The sequence below is a fragment of the Chenopodium quinoa genome, unplaced genomic scaffold (genome assembly GCF_001683475.1).
Source record: "Chenopodium quinoa cultivar QQ74 unplaced genomic scaffold, ASM168347v1, whole genome shotgun sequence".
NCBI classification, from domain to species: Eukaryota; Viridiplantae; Streptophyta; class Magnoliopsida; order Caryophyllales; family Amaranthaceae; genus Chenopodium; species Chenopodium quinoa.
Window position 1 is genome coordinate 3,814,178 of NW_018743331.1, and position 22,268 is coordinate 3,836,445.

At 41.5% G+C, this 22,268-nt stretch overlaps 1 protein-coding gene across 1 annotated transcript; it reads right to left on the bottom strand.

The window, feature by feature from the left end:
* Nucleotides 1-9,507: 9,507 nt before the first annotated feature.
* LOC110737780 (sodium/calcium exchanger NCL-like) lies at nt 9,508-15,736 on the bottom strand. The gene is made up of 7 exons (XM_021918129.1): nt 15,230-15,736; nt 13,967-14,152; nt 13,580-13,761; nt 12,727-12,872; nt 12,348-12,627; nt 11,955-12,257; nt 9,508-9,957 (listed from the first exon to the last, which is right to left on the bottom strand). The coding sequence occupies exons 1-7, from the start codon at nt 15,354-15,356 to the stop codon at nt 9,709-9,711; spliced, it is 1,473 nt and encodes a 490-aa protein (XP_021773821.1). The 5' UTR covers nt 15,357-15,736; the 3' UTR covers nt 9,508-9,708.
* Between the last annotated feature and the right edge of the window lie 6,532 nt (nt 15,737-22,268).

Here is a 22,268-nt window from a genome sequence, read left to right on the forward strand (position 1 = left end):
TGGTGCGAGGCACGCACACACGCACATGCACATGCGCCAGTTCCTAGCACTGCGATGGCTGTGCTTGGTGCGTGTGTGGCCCTGCCATGCAAACCTAGGCATCCAGGCTAGCACGCTGCTAGCTGCGATGTGCTGTCTGGTGCTTGTGGTGCTGTCGATAGGCTGCCATGGCAAGCCTAGGCTGCGATGGTGCACCTAGGCTGCGATGGTGCGCCTAGGCTGCACCTAGAGCTTGCGATGAGCTGCCATGGCACGCCTAGGCTGCGATGGTGCGCCTAGCCATGCTAGGTGTATGCTAGCTCGAACTAGCCTAACATCCACATGGCTAGGCCAATGTGGTGCTAGGGCTATGTTAATACTTGTCGCTTTGTGATTTTGCGACGCTCGGTCTCGATGCCCTAGGCTCGATATCCGACGTCTGTATTCGTAAAACTCTGTTGACTTATTAAATCCTTTCGGATTAATTCGTCGTCTCGGATCGGTGATTCGATTGGGTTCGACCCGAAGGGTTCAGTTAAGATTAAGCTGTAATATCAATTGTACCTCGATATTACTAATCGGAAGCGGCCTCCACCTAGGCATTCCGATCACTTGATCTTACTGAAGAATTAACTCTGTAATAATTCTAAACCCTCTATTGGAATAATACACTTGTTGGAAGGACACCATTCCTTTCAAAAGGATCTCGCATGCGTGTGAAAGTAAGGTCTCCCCTTCTTCATCTTGAACCATTCTTTGATGGGGATCAAACGGCTAAATATCTGAGTTTTCCGTAGAAAATAATTCGTTCAATAAGGGTTCCAAAAGAGGTTGATCGTAAATAAGAGGATTGGTTTCGGAGAAAACAAAAAAAGATTCGTATTCGCCTTCTTCTTCACTAGTCCGAGTAAACCAAGGCTAGAATTTCATTTGCTAGATTATTAGTGGAAATGGATGTTACTGCCCGGTTAGGAGAAAAGATACAGAAATATGATTTGGATGAATCTTATTTCAATCCCTATTTGATAGAAAAGGATGTCTGTTAGAGTGTAATCTCTAGCCAAAGGCTAGACAAGTTCTTTAGTCTGGAGGTTTGGGAGGACATTAGAAATGACAAACGAAGACTTAAAGTCAGCAATGCTAACGTCTCGCGTTTTAAACAGCGCTATTATGGCTATTGTCATTCTGTATGCGGCGAGAATCTAAAGCAATGATGCTGGCTCGCCTTGTCCACGAAACTTATCCTTCCTGTTGAGAATCCTATCTTGCTTGGCTGCGCTGGGAAATCTTTCCTTATAACATTGATTTTACTTTGAGTATCCGCTTTTTTCGTAAATAAGGAAAGGAGTAGTTCTTACTTCCCCATTTGCTGAAAGCACTTCCTATAGCGAACCAGGCAAGGAAGATCAGGAAAGGTTTTAAAAATTACGGACAAATAAGAATATGACTAGTGTCATAAGAGGATAAAAAGTTCTGGTTATTAAATATTAGTATACCGATCATACATTGTGTTTGCTCTTTCTTTATGTACTCATCTTGGATGTTTGGGAGATGGTGGATGTTCAGATTGGTTAAGGTACTAGATAGGCCTTATTTTAGCAACGGAATTGTAAACTGGAATAATGAGGCAAACGCCAAGATTAATGAGATGGATGTATCAAGCGAAGTAGTTGCTAGGTCCTCTTAGCCCGCTGAGAACAGCACAAATATATATGGTGTCATAGCTCCTACACTAATAGAGCAGACGGCAATACTAGAGCCAAATACCAGCTATTATAAATCATTTTTTCTTCAAACATTTTTACTGATTTAGAATTTATAATTAAAGATGGACTAGCTAGTTTGAGCTTTAGCCTGTTCACGGATAGGATATCCGAACTGAAATGTTATTTCAGCTCTGATATAGAAAGTGATATCCTAATCTGATTCGAAACTTTCAGATATCCATTATCCAAAATTAATTAAAATTAATTAAAATTGATTAGGATTATTTTCTAAGTTTTACTAATTTTATTGCTAAGCTGTACAACATCTTTTAATTAAATAGTAATTTTTTTGCGATAAAATTATCTTCAAATATATTAATAATATTATAATAAGTATTTTTTTTTTGGTGTCTTGAGAGCCACAAGGGCAGGGGTGAGAATCGATCCTATGATCTCCTAGAATTGGGAGGGAAGCTCTAACCACTTGAGCTATCCCCCACTCTCATAATAAGTTAATAAAACATGGTCAGTTTTATATGAATATTTTTAAAAATTTATATATATTCCCTCCGTTTTTTTTTTAAATGCATCACTTGGCGATACGCAGTGTTTTAGGAGAGTAATATAATATTCTGAGTGGGACCATGAAAAAGAAAGCATGTGAGGGTAGATATCAACCATGAGAGAGAAATGATAAAATAATTTGAGTGAGTTTTATAATAAGAAAGAGAAATGATAAAAAAATAGTATAAGTTACCAAAAATAGAAGTGATGCATTTAAAAAACACCCTAGGGAAGTGATGCATTTTAAAAAAATTCACTATTTCAGTCTTTATATTTCACATATCAAATATCCAAAATTTAAAAAGCAATATACTATCCAAATCTGCATCTAATATTCGCTTTTTCGGATTGTGATCCAAAATAAATAAATAATAAAAAAAAATAGAAAAAAAAAAAAGCATTACTAATAATTATTAGTCCAAAAATTCAGATCGGTTGCAGATTGGATTCTCGGATTTTCATATTCTCGAATAGTTTTGTACAGGCCTAACTACCATTACTTGTCCTATTCTTAAAACTACCAAAGGGTCATTAGTGATACTCAAGCATACAATTTAGAAATGAAAGGCAAACTCACATTCAAATAGGCAAGCTTGAGATCAGATTAACCTCTCATGTAATTTTTCCAACTTTCGATTAACAGAAAATATGGATGACATTTCTGAAAATTTTCATTGAATATAGAAGTAGAAAGACTAGAAACACTGTGGTTCAGCTTCAAATTTCGAAAAGATGCATAGATATGTAATTAGTACAAAAGTGAGGATGTGCATAGAAGATATCTGCTTCACTCAAGCCGCATTTTACATCAAGGACACCTCAAGCACACATGTAAGGTAAGGAAGCCAAAAGGGAGGGGAAGGGATAAATGAAGTGAAACGCTAAACATCGCCCGTAATTTACCATATAAAGCCCACAAATATGATATGATTTGACCATTATGTCCTTTTTCTAAAATTGAAATAATCTCGGTGTAAAAAATGTGGAGCCGTACTGGCTCGCCGGGGGAGACCGGATGGCAGGCCGGAGATGCGGGGGACGCCGGAGGTACGTCGTCGTCGACGGAAAACGAGGTAAATCACCGTTAAAATTCACGGTTTACCGTCGGAGTGGCTCCGGCGCCTAGGGTGGACGCCCAAACCGTAGCCTGGACGTCCAAGCCGGACGCCAGAACCACCAGAGTGGCGTCCAGCCCAGACCACCAGACTGGCGTCCTGGGCAGACGCCACTCCACTGGGTAAGGCGGCCCTGCCAGGCGCCAGTCCAGTGGCTGTGGCAGCCCTGGCAGACGCCACCTTTAATAATTAATTTTTTTTTTCTTTTTTGATTTTGTTGTTGTTTTTTATTTAATTTTTTTGTAAAAAAAAAATCGAAAATGATTTATTAAAAAAATTCGAAATGGGTTTTTTGTAAATTAAATTTGAAAATTCGAAATAGGTTTTTTTAAAATTAAATTTGAAAATTCGAAATGGTATATTTTTAAATTTAGTTTGAAAATTCGAATTGGGTTTTTATAAAAATTAAGTTTGATTATATATAATTATGTTTTTTTTGTGTTAATTCTGTGGAAATATAGAAATTAAATGTATTATCCGTTAAATGTATTTATTGTAATATATAATTGATGTAGGAATATGGTGGAGACGGAAATGATTACAGTGGGATATTTGGACATGATGGTCCATTCGAAGAAGCTCAACAGGCGATTGATTGGGCAAAACAGGTTGCAATTGCAGCTGGATTTTGCTTGGTAGTAGCAACTCATAAATCTCAACGGGATGGTAGAATGGATCGCATTTTGAGATGTGACCGTTATCGCAAAAGAGAAGAAAGAGATTTTCGTACAGCCACTCGGTTTGACACAAAGCGGAAAGGTTGTGGGTGTGAGTTCAGAGTAAAGGTTCGACAACTACGGAGTCGTGACGGTTGGGAAGTGATAGGTTACTCTAAATGGGGGTATCACAACCATGAGATGATAGTATATGAAGAGGGTCATCGACAACTGAGCGGCTTAAGTCCTGCTGCGAAACTAGTTGTGAAAGAAATGAGTGATGCTCAAGTCAAGCCTGCTAAAATATTAGCATCTGTGTTAGAGAAATTTCCAGAAGACCATCCAAACCGAAGACACATCTACAACGTCAGACAGCAACTCAGGTTTGAACGGTCAGAGGGAAGGAACCCTATACAGCAGCTGCTACACCAGGCACAATCACGTGGTTACCTGTTCTGGTTTGATTCTGATGAAGATACAGCGGAGGTGACTCATCTTTTCCTTGTGCATCCTGATTGTGCTGATATGATCAAGTCTTGGCCATTTGTGATTTTGATCGACTCAATGTACAAGACAAACAAGTACAAGTTCCCTCTGGTTGAGATGGTTGGGATGGCTCCAACGAACCAGAACTTTCTGATTGGTCATGCAATCATCAGGGATGAGACGGCTCCAAGTTATTATTGGGTGTTGGAGAAGCTGAGAAACTACATCGGGCCTAATGTTCATCCAGCAGCCATCGTCAGCGACTGTGAGGGAGGTCTCTTTGCCCCCATAGCAGAGCTGTTTCCCGAATCGAACCACTTATTGTGCACATGGCACATCAACAACTGCGTGAAAGTGAAAGCCTACAACCTTTTCAACAAGAATTTGGAAATGGCAGAGAGATTGGTGAATGGTAAGTGGCGGAAGATCCTACAGGCTACCACAGAGGAAGCGTATGAGCGAGCATTGGCTAACTTCAGGGATTCGTACCAGTGGTGTCCGGCACTGGTGGACTATGTGATGCATCAATGGGTCCCTCACAGGGAAAAGTTTGTCAAATATTGGACAAACCAGGTACTTCATTTTGGGAACACTACAACATGTAGAGTTGAGAGCGCTCATAGAGCTACCAAGGACTGGATTGATTCATCGACCGCTGCTTTGGATACACTGTTCGCTAGACTGAACAAGTCAATTGAAACTCAGAAGAACGACATCAGGAACTCTCTAGAGGACTCCAGACGACGACATGGTACGATGTATAACCATTTTATATTTAAGATTCTCCAAGGTCGTGTGTCGCACCACTGCTTGGGGTTGATTCTCACTGAGCTGAACAGGGTGAGGGACTTGGCTGACGAAGTGTATACTCGGTGTGGGTGTACTATTTCAGTAACTCATGGATTACCTTGCGCATGCACCATTCACCGCGTTATTACAGAAGAAAGGGCGTCGTTACATGTTGATCAGGTCCATTCATTCTGGAGGACGCTTGTTATTGGTGAGCATGCAGACAATCAAACGGCCGACCGTGAACAGGAGGAGTTGGAGCAGTTCCGTTCGATGTACGACCGAGTGTCCTCCAGCCATCCTTCTATTATTCGTGACGCTACTCATGTACTTCATGACATGTTCCACCCGTCTAACTTAGATTATGAGGAACCCGAAGGAGTTGACCGTCCTCGAGGTCGACAACGGCGGAACAGGAGTGCGTTTGAGTATATCCGTGGTCTTGGTCGTGGTCGTTCTCGTGGTCGGACATCGTCATCTAGTCGTAGTCAATCTTCATCGTCTGTGAATATGCCCCTGAGAACTGGTACGTTTTGGTTGTTTTTATTGCACATAGTTTTAAAGTGTTACTCCTGCCTTCTTAACTGTCTATAATTAATTATATGGTGAATAGGAAGAAACGATGTTGATCAGTTTCCGTACAAGGAAAGGATACCTGCGATCATCATGTCGTACTTGGAAGGGTGGAATGATGTAATCGGAGATGGTAACTGCGGATTCCGGGTCGTGGATGATGTTTTTCAAATGGGCGAAGACAACTACGATTTGGTGCGTGAGTTGATGTACAGCGAAATTGCCTCTAACCGAAATGTTTATCGTCATGTGTACCAGGATGACTTGGATGGCGCTCTGCGGCGTATCCGGTGGGGAGGTGGACCTTGCGGCGAAAATCATTATTTTGACGCGCCCCTAGATCTGTTTGTCGTTGCAAACATTTACAAATGCGCAGTCATGCATTTCGGCCTGGGAGTGCATAGTCAAGCTTATTATCCTTGTACCACGGTTCTCCCTTGGCGGTCGCGTGAGACTGTCACCACACCGGTCAGAGAGCTAGCTATTGCGTTTCTTGGGTCGTCATACAGACATTTCATCCGACTAGACATGTCAACCGATTTTCCGGTGCCACCGATTATACCTCGGTGGTACAACATTCGCACAGCGAGCGTAGAGGGTTGGGATGCGCTATATAATGACCGATCCACGAATGGAACACCCTAGCTGCATTTTAGTTTTTCATGTTTACATTCTTTATTTGTAATCTTATTTGTACGTTGCTCTTTTAATGAGAACATTAATATTTTATATTGTATTGCTTACTGCATTCTATATGTTGCATGGGTAAGTTGCGCGGATCCACGAACGGTTATATCAAAATTTAAAAACAGCACTGATAATATGTTTAAGTTGGAAGCTAAAAGAACAATCTAAAATGTTACAATTTTACAACATAATGTCCAACATAATGCTCTATAAATAAAATACAATAACCATCAGTAATCCCTCCTCGACGACGACTCCCACTGCGCAAGGGTCTGTTCCAGACTATCAACAACAGTTCTCCCTGTTGCACTCATGCTGTCCTTCTCAAGAGAGAGTTTCTGTACGTCTTGCATTATCTTTCCCATCCACTGCATACAACAAAAAACAGAAGATGAAATACAATAACACAAATAAAACTTAATTAAAAGACAACGATAAATATAATAAAAGACATACCGCTTCCGTGGTAGTAGGCGGTGGCACATAATCATCATCGATGTGGTCGAGATCAGCGATCAACCTCGGGTGCGAATACCGGTTGAACCATTCCATGTAGTAATGGTAACACATGGGAGTAACCCCAGAGGGCGGCCGCTGCAACTCCGCAGTCCATAAGCGGGCCACCATCGAAAACTGGTCCCACGTCCCGGTCATGATATCCGGCCATTCCACGACGTAGTCCCTCGACGATGCAGGTCGGACCGCCTTCATCGGGCACGCCGGGGGAGGAGGGACAACTTGGACAAATCCAAGCTGGCGAAGACAACGCTGGGGCATGTACGCCTCGACGATGTCACGATACTGAATGAGTCCCGTGTACAGGGTCCTGGGTACCCTAACACTAGGGTTCGGGCCGAAACGCATCCAGTTCACCTGTACAATAACAACATATAAAATTTAATAACATGAATATAATATGTGCAAATAATAAAATGTAGACTCTATAAATAAACGTTACCTCTAAGGGGGACAGCCTGTCCAGCAATAACCGTATCGATCGGAGGCGGTCAACGGACTTCTTCTCCGAGCGCGGACTCCACACAAGCACGCGGCATCCCCTCGTCAATAGGAACTGGGTCACGATGTGGTCGCAATGCAGGAAAGTACTCGTATATCCAAGTCTGCAATAGAGTCAGACACCCAGTGATACCTGCCGCGTCATCCCGACTCGCAAATCCTAGTTGGCGATACAAATACGCCAACGTAGCCGATCCCAGGAAAACTGGCCTACACTGTCGGGGTCACACGCCTCTACGATGTCGCGTGGCCTGAGCTTGTTTCCGCCGCTCTTATCCGGAAACAAGGTACATCCGAGGAGTAGAAAAACATAAGCACTCAGCTGTGCGTCGGGCGTCCTACGTGCACTCGGGTACAAACACCGCTGCAACACGGATGCGATCTTCACACCTCCGTGTTCCCAACCACCTAGCGCCTCGGTGTACAGTGCAGCCCTGTCCACCGCCAACAACTCCGCCAGCGAATCTGCTGATCCGCATCAGCCACAGCACAAAGTCGTTTACCCTCAACACGAATCCACATAATGGTCTCGACGTCATGTAACATGATCGTCATCTCACCGAACGGAAGGTGGAAAGAGTTTGTATCCGGCTGCCATCGCTCAATGAAAGCCGTGATCAGCGTACTGTCAATCTTATCGTACATGGTGGCAGGAACGTGCTTCACCCTAGTGCCCTCCAGTCGCTCGAACATCTCGCTCTCCGCCGGCCAGGCCTCAGCCCATGTACGCAAAAAGCTACAAGTCTTTTCCCGGGTATGACATTTCAACAACCCCGTAACTGAAGGCCTCTCCTGGTCCTCCCAAATACGGGCAGCTATGTGTTTTAGAAAGCTAGGAATCACACTCCCGTCAACAGGCCCACCGGGCACCTCACTCCTAACAACCCAAGAATCATTACCGGCCCTCGACCGTTTTCTGCTTGCCCCAGATACAGTGGACGCAGATGATGTGTCAGATCTACTAACAAACCTACCACCCCTACCCTTACGCACCTCCACCATATGCGTCTCGTACATGTCATCAACCCTCTGACTGAATGAACCGTAATCATCATACGTTCCACTGCCATCGTCCACATCCTCATCCTCATCTGCGCCCTCCTCCTGCTCCTCCTCCTGGCCACCCTCCTCAGCATCATCATCGTCATCCTCATCCCGACGGTGGATCCGTTCTCTACGAACTGAGGCCGAAATACCACGGGATCTGACATGTCTATGCCCCGACCTCTCCACTGAATAACTTCTACTAAGAAGCTCTATATTCTTCCCCGCACCATGACGACCTAGTAAATTCTACACAAAATTTTAAAATATATAAACATACAAAAATTTATACGATAAATAATCATCATCGCAAATCAAAAAAACTAAAAACATACAAATAATTGTAAACAAAATATAAACGTAGAAAAAATACAACGAAATTGAAAAAATTTATAAAAATAAACAACAAAATATAAAAACAATTCAAAATTATATTACAAAAAAAAAAAAAAAAAAAAAATTGGGGGGGGGGCGCCCTGGCTGGACGTCCAGCCGGCGGTGGTGGCGCCAGCTGCAGACGCCGCCACCAGTTGGCTGGCGCCTGGGCTGGACGCCACAGCCACGGCTGCGGCGCCTAGAATAAACGCCACAACCGTGGCTGTGGCGTCCAGCCCAGGCGCCAGCCAACTGGTGGCGGCGTCTGCATCTGGCGCCAGCCAACTGGTGGCGGCGTCTGCATCTGGCGCCACCACCGCTGGACGCCCCACCGCGTTCACGGCGTTTTTCCCTTTTTTTTTTTTTTTTTTAAACAAAATGTACCTTTCCTCCTTGGGACATCCTTCCCTCCGTCGCCGCCGCCAATTCCTAACCTTGCCGCCTCGACATTGCCGTTATTTGAAATTTTTTTTTTTTTAGAGAGGTTGAAAGAAGATGAGCAATGAGAGTGTGAGTGATGAGAGTGTGAGTGATGAGAGTGTGAGTGTTTTTTTTTTAAGGTCAAGAGCAATTTTGGCAAACCAAGTGAATTTTGTGGGCTTTATGTAGTAATTTGTGGGCGATGTTTAACAAATCCCTAAATGAAACCCTGACTAATAGAAGAGCATGTTTGGTCACAAGGAAAAGGAAACCTATTGTTCAGGATCAGTGATCAATTTATGACCAACCAAAGACGTAATCAAGGACATAAACAAGCACCAGTGACAATGGGTAGAGAAGGAAGGCCACAAAACATGTCCATAGAGGGAATGTAGTGCGGAAGCTGCCAAGAGCACCCATAATGACGCAAACAAGGAATATGACGAGCACTTCAGAGGAGAAGTTCCAAGTCAATCCTCTCACATAAACTAAAGCCAAAAACACTGAGAGACAGAGTACGTTGTTCATTGTTGCTGCTCCGTATAACTGAAAAAAAAAAAAAAAAAAAAAAAAAAAAAAAAAAAAAAAAAAAAAAAAAACAGCATAAATGTCTTCAGTGTCTTCTCATGGGTAAAAGTAAAAGTCCATATTTCTAATTGATGCAATTCTAGTTCAGCCATTACTGTATTTGTATTACTTAAATATTGGACATAAAACTATAAGATAGTCTGCTTCATTCTTAACAAGTTTTCTAGTATTGCATTTAATTTTTACTCATTTGACTTGTGCAATTCTCACTATAGTAATGTGATCATCAATACCACTAATTTTAGATAGATAAAAGTATAAAAAGCTGATAGTTTGGAAATATATATTGAGATAATTCTAATAAGATCCCACATGATTATATTTTACTATACATACAAATAGAAAATGGTAGTCAATTATGAACATGTGAAGTGTCAAAGTACAAAGTGACAAAAAAAAAAATTAAAAAGAAAAATGAGATACAGGGAGTACTATCTATAGAAAACAGACCCTGAATACCGGAATAAATTGACTTTTTACATATCAGCTACCGCTAGCAGTTGTGAAAGCCATAGCATGTTACTCATTTGTTCTAAAATATCAATACACCAACCAAGAAAATAACCTTGAGACCACAAGCACTAACTTGAGTGATAGATCGTAAATGAGAAAAAAAAAAACTTAGCACAAATTGTACCCTCTAAACTATCCACACACTATTGTAGTTCTCTGTAACCATCTTTTGTGATTTATATGCAAGAAAAAATTATAGTCATGTGAGATCTTATGAGTGGCGGATCCACAGTGGGTCCACTGATTTTTCGGGAATTTTTTTTTTATTTATTTTTTTAATTTATAAAAACCGAAAGAATAAATACAATATGTCTGCATAAATGTAAATGGAAAGACAGCGTAGCTCAGTGGTACCAAGGTGCTTGTGCATGTGCGCTTGGGCTTGTACACCAAGTTCTGGGGTTTGATTTCCAGGTATACTTGTTTAGCTATTATATTTTTTTTCCTCTTTTTTTTTCAATTTCTTCTCTAAACTCTCTCTTTTCCAATTACTACTCTAAACTCCCAATATCCTTACCAATTGAAGACATTTTTCCCACGCTTTTTTTTCAATTTCTTCTCCAATATCCTTACCGATTGAACTGTTCCATTGAATATTTTTAATTTATACTCCCTACTTTATTTTTTTATTGCAACGTTAGTAGTTTTACAATATTTACACACTCTTTTGATCGTTTTTTGTGATTCGCTCGTCTCAGAAAATAATTTCTTGATATCAACTTTTTATAATTTTTTACAAATATAAAATTTAAGATATTTAAGTAATAGAACATGCATGACAAGCATGAAATCACCATTATTGCAATAAGAGGAACTGTATCTTATTATTTTAAGATTCCGAACCCACACTTCTGACTTCCTGGATACGCCACTAATCTTATCTATATACTTCTAAAACACTGAACTTTTACTAGTCACTATTATATCCCCTCGGGACAACGGATTGGGGAAAAAAAAAATAGATGAGTGTCTAATCCTACTAGATTTTTAAATACTCTTGTTTTGCAAAACTCTACCTATTTCTCTTGCAAAGGTTTTCTCAAACCTTAATGTGTTTTATTCACATGTTTTTCCTCTTTTTCATCCCCTTACCACTCCCATAAAATTTTATTTGTATACTCTTTTTGTTTCTCACTTTACACACTTTTCCCTTTATTTTTCCTTTTTCTTCCCGAACTTTTATTCAATCGATATGTTGCCATGCTCATTTTCCTAAATGGACGATTCCTTATGACGATTCATGTTAGCCGATCCAAATCATTTTTGGGACTAAGGCATTGTTTTTGTTGTCTTCTAATCCTACAAGATCAAAATATTATAAACATGATATGTTTATTCACTTCCAAACTTGCTAGACCTCTCTATCATAATTTATGAAGTATAAGCGAACTTTAAAAAAAAAAAAAAAAAAAAAAAAAAAAAAAAAAAAAAAAAACACCAACCTCCGAAAACGTCAGTGATGCAGATCTCTTCTTCTTCCTGGTGGCAAAAATAATAGCTGACACAGCTTCACTGGAGTTGGTTGCTAGAGGAAGTGCAATAAACGAGATAAAGAAAGAAGGAATGCTAGTTACTTCAGAGAAATTGTCCACAGCATCAACTAATGGATCTGCAAAGACACCAGCAATAATAGTTCCAAGCACAAGAAATATTACTGCCTTGATGGTGGTTGCCTTGGGATTTTCAACAACCTCACCACCCTCTTCACCAGAATCACCCAACAGAAAATGCTCTCTTTCGGCTTCCTGCATATGAAGATTTAGAAAGTTATAACCATCAGACAGATAAAAGTTTAGAAAATATGAAGTAAAGCCCTTGTTATACAACCAACCAACCTCATCATAGTCATTTAAATACTTCATTGTGTCAGCATTATGATGGGAAACCTTGTCACCTCTCACAGTATTAAGCAACTTGGAGATTCCCATAGTGAACTTTTCTAGATCAATCCTATCATCCGGCCGCTCTACATCAAATTCATTCATAACTTTCTGTACAATATCATCTTCACCCATGCCCACATTCACCCCTTCAAAATTCATCCCAACAACAAATGCACCAAGTTCTCCTTTTGAGAGAAAACCATTATCATCTCGATCAATTGCCTTAAAAACCCTGTCAAACATCAGGCAATAAATGAAAAGCGAAATCTTTTGACTTCATATTTCATGCCAGGTGCATTACCAATCAAAAGACGGTATTAGTAGAACTTACTTCTTTACAATATCATTGTTAAGCGTGCCATCATCATTGCAAAGTTTTCCAAAAGAATGTTTTTTCAAATGTTTAAGAAATCCTGTCAGCACACGCTTATGCTTGACATAGTCAAGCTTCCTCACTTGAATCCAAGGTTGGAAAACCTGCATTAATAAGATAATGAATCTCAGACCAACTCACAAGGAAATTCAGATTCTTATTTAAATATTGATTAAAACATGAATATATGAGATGGATACAACTCTAATCTTTGGGCTCTAAGATTCGTCAATAAAAGGAATTCAAATTTTTTTCCTTCCAAGTATTCTTGCATCAATCCATTGAATCATGGACTCATACACTCAACAACAAGAGATGTATTTAGTTACTCATAGTTGTAAAATGCAACCATATTACACTGATCACAAGACCGATAAGGCAAAACCGCAATAATGCAGGTGTTGGTATATTACCAACCCAAATATCAAGGAAACCACAGCAACAAAGAACCTATGAAGCCGAATAAAAAATAAAAAAAAAATGAAAAAAAGGGACACAGAAGGAATTTTAAGGAATAGCTAGCTAGAATTCCAACATAAACTCAACCGTATTGAAGAAAATATAAATTTATCACAGTCGCTCATGTTTTCACCTTAATCACTTCTATACACATTTAGCAAATATTTTTAGTGCCACACATCCTATCCAATTGTCTTTTCACCTTAATCACTTCGATACATATTTAGTAAATATTTTTAGTGCAACACATCCTATCCAATTATACAAACAATCACTCATATTTTCACCTGAACCACTTCAATACATATTTAGCAAATATTTTTAGTGCCACATATCCTATCCAAAACATTACCTGATAAGCACAGTAGCTAAGCAGCATAACAAGAGATAATATGAGGCCAATCAGCACAGCCAAGTGTCTTCCTGAACTTGAATTGAGAGCTTGTGGCAATTGGACGACAAGAAAGGGCAATACAGAAATAGCCATGATCCTTGCAGCATAACTTGTCCAAATATCAGTTGAAACACCAGAACCTGAAGAAATAGCAAGTCATAAGTGCCCCTGCAAACTTGCTGTTCAAAGAAATGAAAATCCACATAGGTTTTAAAGTAGTATGGGTGGCAGTGCAGATGGCAATCAGTTCACCAGTACGTGGTATTGAAATTTTAAGCAGGCATTTGGCTGAACAAAACCAAAGGTAAGCAACATGCCAAAAATTTACTACCAAAAGTTACCCACCTAGCAAACTAAATCCTTTTGTATCTCGTTCGTCGATTGCACGGTTATCTTCAAGGTCACATTTGCCAATCAAAACACAAGAACCCCATATAACTGTAAGCAGCATTACTGTGGAACCAGCTAGCAACCCCATTCCAACTGAAACCTGATCTTGAGCAATTGCAGGAGTTCCAGAAAGGCCAGATACTGCACGAGAAAATTAAAAGGTGTATAACAACATATTCAAATGCCCATATAATAACCATTTTCAACAGATTTCATAAACCTTTCTAGGAAATTAAAAAGTAAAACAAATTATATAGGCAGTTACTAGATGTGATATATGACAAAGATATTGAGAAGTTTTACCAGGTAACTCGCTTGAGAAACATACACCAAACATAATATCAGATCAACTAGGAGTAAGGATCCAAAAATAAACGGCAAAAGAGCTGCATTATGACTTTAAAACAATAATTAAGATGACTCTTGTAAAGACTGATCCAATCAAGCTGCAACAGAAGAAATTCATTCAAGAAAAAGCTAAACTCAAGTCCATAAGTCTTATGTTTATTACCAAATAAAATTACGAACAGAATTCATTAATGGCTATCATTGTTATATGTAAATGTTAAGTTTTGAAAAGTAAACCAATAATTAGATAAACCACTATTCTTGAGACCCAGTAAAAACAAACTCGTACTCTGATATTTAGCTGTGGGACATTAGACAAATATGTAAATTTTGAATATTCTATTTGACATAGAACTTTCACTCATGATCCACCTAAAGTTCGTTAGGGTGTCCACGTAACATATGAATGTAATTTTACGTCCTCTGATATTCTCCTTCCCAGTGCCGATGACACGGGAAAATGTAAAGTTACATATCAATGTACCACAGTCCACGGGATTGATTTAAGAAATTCATCATTCAGTAATTATATAAACTTAATACCACACCATTGCATGAATTAGTAAATTAAAATTGCAAAAACACATCAAATTGTATTAATTCATAAATCAAAATCAATGCAATTTCAAATTTTAAAAATAAAACGATAACAATATTAACATAGCATCAAAATTTCATTATAACCCATTAACCATATCCCAAACCCAATTATAGAAACAATAGAATTTTAATTTTTTTTTATAACTTTTAGCCACAAAAGTGAGCGATGTAGACAGGATTCGATCCCGTATTATGACATCTCGAGATTCACATCCATAGCAATATAACAATCCAAAATAACAAGTACAAAGTACAAAAATTTAAAATTACCAAGGATGAGCATGGCATCTGGAAGAGCACCAAGAATAGGAAGAAAGAGCCCACCAATAATACCAGGACCCAAAATCTCCAACAAAAGTTCACTTCCATTAGACAAATAAGTAGCAGCAGTATACATCAAAAACCCATAAACTAAAATCAAAAAACAATTTCCCAACGCAGTTGTAGTACAAGGCAAAAACCCATAACTTTGCTCACATGTTTCTGCAGAAAACACTGATTTAAAGGATGGTAATCGAATTTACGACAAACCCACATCGCCAACTCCACCAGAAATCGGATCACCGCCTTCACCGGTGGCGTAGACGGTGGCCATGAAGAGAATCAGGAGAGAGAAAATGGGGATGTAACTTAGTTTCATGGTGACCGGCAAGGTTTGACAAAAAAAAAATGGAAATGGTGGATCTTATAAATGAATGATTTTTTATGACATAAGAAATGTTCAAATATTAGGAATTTGTACGGCCAGATTGCCACCAAATGTAGCCGATAAAATATCAACCAACCGCTTAATTATTATTATTATTATTATTATTATTATTAAAGGACACTCGAGAATGCGTGTACGAGGCGCGTAGACCGTGTAAAGCGTAATGAATTAATGATATAGTTTAAGATTTAATTTAATTTCAATATGTGAGTTTGATATCTAGTATGCCCCGTGTACGAGGCACGTAGACTGCTTAATAGTACAGTTTTAGATTTATTTCAAATCAACTTCTATTTCAATTTGCGAGTTTGATGTAATAGTGGGGACTGGAGAGTTGAGGAGTCAAAGGACAGGTAGAGTTACGAAGAATAGGATGAATCGTAGATTGATTTATAGCATTAGTAATTAATTACCAAGTGTTTGAAAAGGCAGGGAAGATGGTGATTGTGATTGGTACCCTAGTGGCCTGCTCTTCGTTGAACTATTGTGAAAATGACGATAGATAGGAGGTTTTTAGATGGATCGTCTTCGGTGGCGGATTTTGGGCTAAAAAGTTAAGAGGGTCAAGGTTTGATCCCTCAACCTTTTGCACAAAAATACAATACTTAATCACTATGCCACAACATTTTATTTGTAATTATTAGACATCATAATACTTATAATCAACAACTCAGATATGCTTAAGGGGGGTCGGGCCCTTACTCGCCCTAACCAAGATCCGCCCCTGATCGTCTTGGATATGGGATTCAATCAGTAGTCGGGTTGGTGTCGGTATAGACTAGTCAACGTGTGATTACTTCGTCTGTTTCTAAATAATTGCGATTATTTCATCGGGTATAACCGTCAACGCACAAGTTTAACCGTTATACAATTGATATATGGGAGCAACAACAATTTGGGTTTATATGTTAATAAAAAAAAATACATAAAGTTATAAAATGAATAGAGCAAAGGATCAAACGGTGTTCATTATTCTGGATTAAGCGGAGTATAAGAATTGAAATTCACTTTGAAAAAATTCACTTCACTTGTTTTTGACCTAAAGTGATCGTTAATAAATTGAATAATATTACGGAGTATTCAATAATCTACTAAGCAAATTGATAATAGAAACATACTACCTCCGGTTTTTTTAGTTGACCCGTTTTGACTTTAGCACTATTCACATACTTTCCTTTGACCGTGTTTTGTGATTTATATGTAATGAAAAATGATTAGGGGATTTTGCTCCTACCAATCGGAATGCGCCACGTGGACCAATCAGGACCTGCCAAGTGTCCCCTAGTTGGAACTGTCAAGGCTTGCCACGTGGCACGCGCTTATTCGTCCACCTTGGACCTGTTATGTCACGACATGTGGCATACTCCATGCCTAATGGAGAAACCGGCCACCCAGGCCCAACTTCCGAGGGAAGCCCAATCGACCCTAGGCTAACCTAAACCTAGGATGGGCACGTTTTCCAAGGTTATAAATACCTCCCTTAATCCTCATTAAGGGGGGACACAGAAACATTACGGAAAAAACACATTAATTACACACAGTAATAACCGGCTGATCTCGCTAACAAAGCAGATTACCTACGTTAATCACTCTCACCTAGAGAGACCTAATCACTTTAATTTCCGCATTAATTACTCCTTAATCAAGTACTAACTTGACCGTTGGAGGCGGAGCTCCCAGGAGTCTCCGTTATTTTGCAGGTACAGGCGTCCGGTTCCAGTCTCGGAATTGTAACTCTCCCGCAGGACATCAGAAAACCCCGAAACATTTGGCGCCGTCTGTGGGGAGAGTACTTCTGAGATGGCATCCAAGTCTGTACCGACTCCTGAAGAGAGGCGTCCCCTAGACGACCCTCAAGTTCAGTCGGACCATGATACCGAAAGTGAATTTGAAGTTGAAGCTCATACAGCTTCAGACGGGACCCTAAGGGCCCGACGTACCCGTCATACCGAAAGGAGGGAACGGGAGCATCTTCAAACAGGAAGCGAGCCAGCAGGCGCACCGCCTGTTCGGCAACAACCGACTGATGGGTCTGCTCCCATCACAAGGAACGAACTCATGACCTTCATGAGGGACTTCAAGGGAGAGATTCAAGAGTTGATCAACAAGAAGCCGCCTGCTCCAGTCAAGGAGCAGTCGGCCAAGAAACCCTCCACTTCACTGAAGAGGAAGCCAGTTCAAGGGCGAGAGGCGACTCCTCATCCTAAATCTAGGAAGCGGGAGCCACCTGCCCTTGATTTCACAAAATTCCGTTATCCTACAGGAAATACAAAACCTGTTCGTCATATTCAGGCGGACGGATCGAAGCAAACATTCACAGATGCTCGGCTACTGCTAGAGCAGAAGAAGAGTGACCGATTGTCAGAGTCGGCCTCTACTTCAAACTTTCAAGACAGTTTGCGAAATGCCTCGATGAGGCATACTCAGTCGTATCATGAGAGTCAGTCAGGCGGCACCTCCCGTCAGTCAGGCTTTCATAGCGACCAGGCGGTACCAAACTTACCATTTGTGCCGCAACAACAGTATTTTTTACAGCCACCTCCGTTTGGTGGACCTGCAGCAAAAAACGTCCAACATATGGACTGGCAGCTACGGTTGCTTAGACTTGGTGAGCAGCCGTCGGCCTTCTCCAAGGAAATTACTGAAGCCGCTCAGCCGGCCAAAGTGAAAAATGTACTAGTAGGCGCCTATGACGGCACTACTAACCCAGAAGACCATCTGATGGCATTCACCAACCTGATGTACCTTCAAGGGTTGGATGATCCCACTTGGTGCAAGTGTTTCCCAGCGACTCTCAAAGGAATCGCACAGCAATGGTTCGGCAACCTGCCGACTGGTTGTGTAAATAGCTTCAGGACGCTTGCTTACTTATTTGCCTCCAACTTCGCCATGAACATCCCTGCGAAGAAAACGACCCTTGATTTGGGAACAATTCAGCAGGGCGAGAAGGAGGGGCTTCGTTCTTACATCAGGCGGTTTAACCTGATGAGAATACAGATTCAAGGGTTACCGGATGAGGTAGCTTATACTGACTTTTTCAGAGGTCTCAAAGACGGGTCTACCTTCAAATTTGATTTGGTTCGAAAAAGGGTGGCGACTCTTCAAGAGGCCTTGATTGAAGCAGAAGCCTATATACAGGCGACTGATCTTTGTACGATAAAACAGTCGGACGGGAAAAGGTTCGACAAAAGAGAAGGACGACAGAAACAGTCGTCTAACAAAGATGAGAAAAGAAAAGAGGTCTGGGCGGCTGATTCCTCTAAACAGCCGGCCCAGAAAAAGAAAAAAGAATTCAAACCATACTCCCTAAAGTATGCGTTTAACAAGGATAACCAGTTTATCCTAAAAGAAATCAAGGGACGGATCTCAATTGAGAAGCCGGTCCCCATGAAGGGTTCTGCAAACAACCGGAACCAAGATAAATTATGTGCTTATCATGATGATGTTGGTCATCACACCAATGACTGCATCAGTCTCATGCGGTATCTAGACCGCCTGGCTGAGCAAGGTGATCTTGACACTTATGTCAAGAAATCTACGGGGAACACTTCCTCAAAAAAGCAGTCGGCCAAAAAGCATCAGCAGGCCGACAGCTCTGATACAGATGATGCAGTCGTCTACACCATTGCAGGAGGCTTCTCAGGAGGCAGCCCCACTATTAGGGGCAACAAAGACAATATCAGGCGGTTAGATGTAAATTCCGTTCACCAAGAACGGTCGTCCAAATATTCATTTCCTGAGATTGTCATCACTGAAGAAGATCTAGGAGGGGTAAGGGGGCCGCATGACGACCCTCTCGTTATTGAATGTAAAGTGGCCAACCAGAGAGTTGGCCGAATCCTCATAGATACCGGAAGCTCCTCAGATCTCATCAGTAGCAAATGTCTGTCGAAACTAAAATATCAGACTGATTGCATACATCCAGCCTCCCACCCTTTAGTAGGGTTTGGAGGAGGAGGAGTCCACCCACTGGGACGAGTAGATTTACCCATCCGCCTGGGCGAAAAAGGGGAAGGACGACACATGGTAGTCCGGTTCCTGGTAGTAGAGGAACTCTCGGCCTACAACATGATTCTGGGTCGACCTACCCTGAATAATTCCAAGGCTGTTATAATCCCATCTCTTATGTTGCTCAAGTTTGAGAGGGATAATGGAACAGTCGGCTCCCTAAGGGGAGATCAGAGGATGGCCCGAGAGTGCTATCTCTCGGATGTCAAGCCCACTGTTATGGCTACTGGGTCAAGCGGTGAAAAAACAGACCTTGACAAGGAGAGTGCGCCTGTTCAAGAAGCAGGCGGCAAAAAGAGAAAGGCATCCCAGACAGGGGCCGCAAGAAAAGCAAGAAAATAGCAATCATTGGCAGAGGAGCGGCCGGATGAGTTCCGCCCTCAGCCGGCTGGTGAGCATGCGAATCTGATCTTAGACGACTCACGTCCTGACCGAACAGTCAAAGTTGGGACGACTGCTCTGAGAAACCTTGGTGACAACTTTCACAAACTATTGAAAGAATACAAGGACATCTTTGCATTCGAAGTCCATGAAATGCCAGGCATTAGTCCTGATCTGGCGGTACATAAACTGGCCGTGGATCCGAAAAAGAAGCCGGTACGGCAAAAGAAGCGGAACCATGGCGAAGAAAGAAGTCAGGCGGCAGCCGCCGAAGTTAAAAAATTACTTGATGCAGGGTTCATTCGGCAATGTTACTTCCTAGACTGGGTTGCAAATGTGGTGCTTGTTAAAAAGCCGAATGGCACTTGGCGAATATGTGTAGATTACACAGAGTTAAACAAGGCGTGCCCCAAAGACAGTTACCCTCTACCTAAAATTGATAACCTGGTCGACTCAACAGCCGGCCATGCCTTGATGAGTTTTATGGACGCCTATTCTGGTTTCCATCAAATTCCTTTATGGAAGAAAGATCAGGAGAAGACGGCCTTCGTCACTGATCAGGGGTTATACTGTTACACGGTCATGCCGTTTGGTCTTAAGAATGCCCCGGCTACCTTCCAACGAATGATAAACACTGTGTTCTTTGATCAGATTGGGAGAAACGTCGAGGCATACATTGATGATATGATTGTCAAGACTAAACTTCAGAAAGATCATCTGTCGGACCTCCGAGAAACTTTCGCCACACTCAGGCGGCACCATGTCATGCTCAATCCCAAGAAATGTGTATTTGGGGTTGAGTCTGGGAAATTTCTCGGATTCCTTATCAATCAGAGAGGAATAGAGGCGAACCCTGAGAAGGTGCAGGCGGTCATTGACATGCAGTCGCCTCGTACCATCCGAGAGGTTCAGAAGTTAACAGGTTGTCTGGCGGCCTTGGGAAGATTTCTAAGCCGATCAGGCGACAAATGCCTATACTTTTTCCAGGCAATTAAGAAAAAGGCAAGGGTTGAATGGGGGCCGGATGCTGAGGCCGCCTTCCAAAAATTAAAAGTTCACTTGCATTCCTTGCCGAGGCTGGTCAGCCCTTTGCCCAAAGAGGTTCTCTACATGTACCTGGCCGTCTCTGATCATGCGTTAAGCGCTGTTCTCCTTGCTGAAAGAGACGGCTGTCAGCTCCCGGTCTACTTTGTCAGTCACGTACTGAAAAATGCCGAGTTGAGGTATCCCCTAGTGGAGAAATTTGGTCTTGCACTCTTCATGGCTGTTAAAAAATTGAAGCCCTACTTTTTGGCACATGCAGTCGTCGTGTATACAGACCAACCTAATTTTATTGTAGAGATGACTCGTCCTCCTGACTCTCAAGTTCCAGACCAAGTATGGAAGGTATATGTGGACGGAAGCTCTACTTCAAATGGTTGTGGAGCAGGCGTCATATGTCAGTCGCCAGAGGGCGACAGGTACGAGTATGCTCTACGCTTCAGTTTTCAGGCTTCAAACAATGAGGCAGAATATGAAGCTTTACTAGCCGGGATCCGCATGTGCAAGGCGGCAGGGGCAAGAAAAATAGACGCCTGTTCCGATTCACAATTGATAGTGAGTCAGTACAATGGCGAATACGAAGCAACCCATCCGGCCATGATCAAGTATTTACAGGCGGTCCGACAAGCAGTCGGCTCCCTTGAGGATTTCCATCTGATCCAAGTGCCGAGATCAAAAAACAACCAGGCGGATGCCCTTTCAAAGTTAGCATCATCCGCCTCTTGTGATACTCCTCGAACTGTTTTTTGGGAAGTAATGGAGAAGAGAAGCATCGAGGAAAACCCTATTGGAATCCTAGACAGAAGCTCAACCTGGATGGATTCAATCAGGGCATATCTGACAAACGGTACACTGCCGGATGATACTCAACAGGCGGCAGCACTGAAAAAACGAGCCACCTGTTTTGAAATGATAAAGGGAGAACTTCACAAAAAGGGGTACCTTCAACCCTTCTTAAAGTGTGTTACTCCAGAAAAGGGACGAGAGATACTAGACGATCTTCACTCTGGTTACTGTGCTTCTCATATAGGTGGTAGGATGCTTGCTCAAAGGGCAAGGCGGCAGGGCTACTTTTGGCCTACTTTGGAAGCAGATGCAATGGAGATGGTGAAAAAATGTGACAAGTGCCAAAGGTTTGGCAAACTAATTCACCGTCCGGCTACTGACCTC